At 51.7% G+C, this 1,727-nt stretch overlaps 1 protein-coding gene across 1 annotated transcript in view; it reads right to left on the bottom strand.

The window, feature by feature from the left end:
* The window catches only part of LAMP3 (lysosomal-associated membrane protein 3), a 32,971-nt gene extending 31,502 nt beyond the window's left edge, over positions 1-1,469 (bottom strand). The window contains exon 1 of the mRNA XM_008572233.1: positions 1,421-1,469. Coding sequence (XP_008570455.1) covers positions 1,421-1,469 — 49 coding nt within the window. The remainder of the gene's footprint in view (positions 1-1,420) is intronic.
* Between the last annotated feature and the right edge of the window lie 258 nt (positions 1,470-1,727).

Below are 1,727 nucleotides of genomic sequence, written 5' to 3'. Positions count from 1 at the left end.
GATAGAACCAAGCAAAAGCACTATAGTAATTGCTTTACAGGCACCATCTCACTTTGTCTTCCAGCACCCCTGGGAGAGGATCCTGTCTTCCCCACTTTTTGGTGAGGAAACTGAGCATCTGGTGATGTGAACAAGGCCTCCCTGCTGGTAAGGGTCAGGGCAAGGGTCTGAATCCAGTTATGTGTGACCCCTCAAAGGCCACACAACACTGCTCTGCCCCGGGGCTCTGAGGAAGCACCTCTCACACTCCATTCACTCCCCTCAACTCTGAGGACTTGCAGCTCAGGTAGGAAAGGGCAACATGGCGTTTCCGGTCCACCTGCCCTTTCATGTGTCAGCACTCACTGTGTTCCCAGACCTGTCCGTCTCTGCCAGCCATTCGATTGGTGCTCACATGCAGGTCACTGTGGGTTACCCTAAGACTGAAATTTTCTGCTTTTTTATTAGCTTACCCTGAGAATGTAATGATGGATTTCCTTTTCTGTCCTCCAAAGAACATGACACTATAATTCTGAAAGCATGGCACAAGGTAAAACAACCTGGATTAGGGCTGCTGACCTGACCCTTCCCACAGCTTTCACAGCATTCATAATATTCATGTTGAACCGAGGCCACTGCATCCCCCATGTGAGCGTGTTAGCAGGGCAGTGTGGACTGAGGTAGTTCTCCCGATGTTCAATTCAGCAGTTCTGGAAGGAATTGTGAGTTAACCAGTGATCGCGATATCAGAAACAGAACAGCAGCACCTGAGAGGACTCCATATCTTAGGGAGAAAATGCTCTCCTGAAAGCAGGAGTTTGAGACATAAAATAATAACTGTAAGCTCAGCTTCCCAGACAGCATCTCGGATCTGAAGCCCAGTAGTATTTTTTTTTTTTTTTTAATCTTTAACACCCTGACTTACACCTTTCTGAAGTGGCACAATTTGTCAGACTACATCTGATGCATTATCGTGGTTCATTGTTTATACAACATAAACATGGCACTAACATTGGAGAAAAACAGAAAAGGCAAGACATGACTGCTTTTCCCAGATAACAGAGCCCAATTTCTAAGCCATGTCTCAGTTGTCCATCTCTTAAATCTAAGTGATTTCTACAAACTCTCTCTGATAAGGTACCCAGAACCCATTTGGGAACCAGGGACAGTGTCACTGTTTTCTGGAACTGACACCTACTCTACCTAACTCAGGAAAAACAAGCCAAACTGTGAAAGCCCTTGGAAGAAATGTAGGTGTGTCCCATTGCTCATACGCCAGGTCACTGCGGAGAGACGCCTGCAGCCCAAACCCCACGGTAGCAGAAGCCGTATCTGCAGTCCATCGTCCTGTCTCACCTCGGCCAGGGACATCAGAATGCACTTAGACTTAAGAGCACCAGGCAGGGCAGGGCCACCTCGGAAGGTCCCGCGTGTCACTCACCGGCCAGGGACACGAAGAGCGCCGCCACCGCGGAGAGCGGCCGGGGCATGGCTGGCGCGCGGGCTCCGCTCACCGGGCTTCCGAGCCGCGCGGGAACGCCGGGGAAGACGCAGCTCTTTGCGGCTCTCCACTTGTGGCAGAGAAACCGAAGTCGCTCGCGTTATGAGAAGTAGCCGAAAGGCCCCCCAAGTGGTGCGCGGGGACGGAACCCACAAGTGGCCCTTGAGCGAAAGCGGCACTCTCCTCCCCGCCTTTAGTGTTTGTGAGGGGCGGGGACGCGGCGGGGGCCCGCCCAGGTGAAGCGCAT

This window comes from Galeopterus variegatus, unplaced genomic scaffold (assembly GCF_000696425.1).
Source record: "Galeopterus variegatus unplaced genomic scaffold, G_variegatus-3.0.2 Scaffold766, whole genome shotgun sequence".
In the NCBI taxonomy this organism is placed as follows: Eukaryota; Metazoa; Chordata; class Mammalia; order Dermoptera; family Cynocephalidae; genus Galeopterus; species Galeopterus variegatus.
Note: the sequence above shows the minus strand (reverse complement) of the source record. Positions and strands in the feature narration are given on the sequence as shown.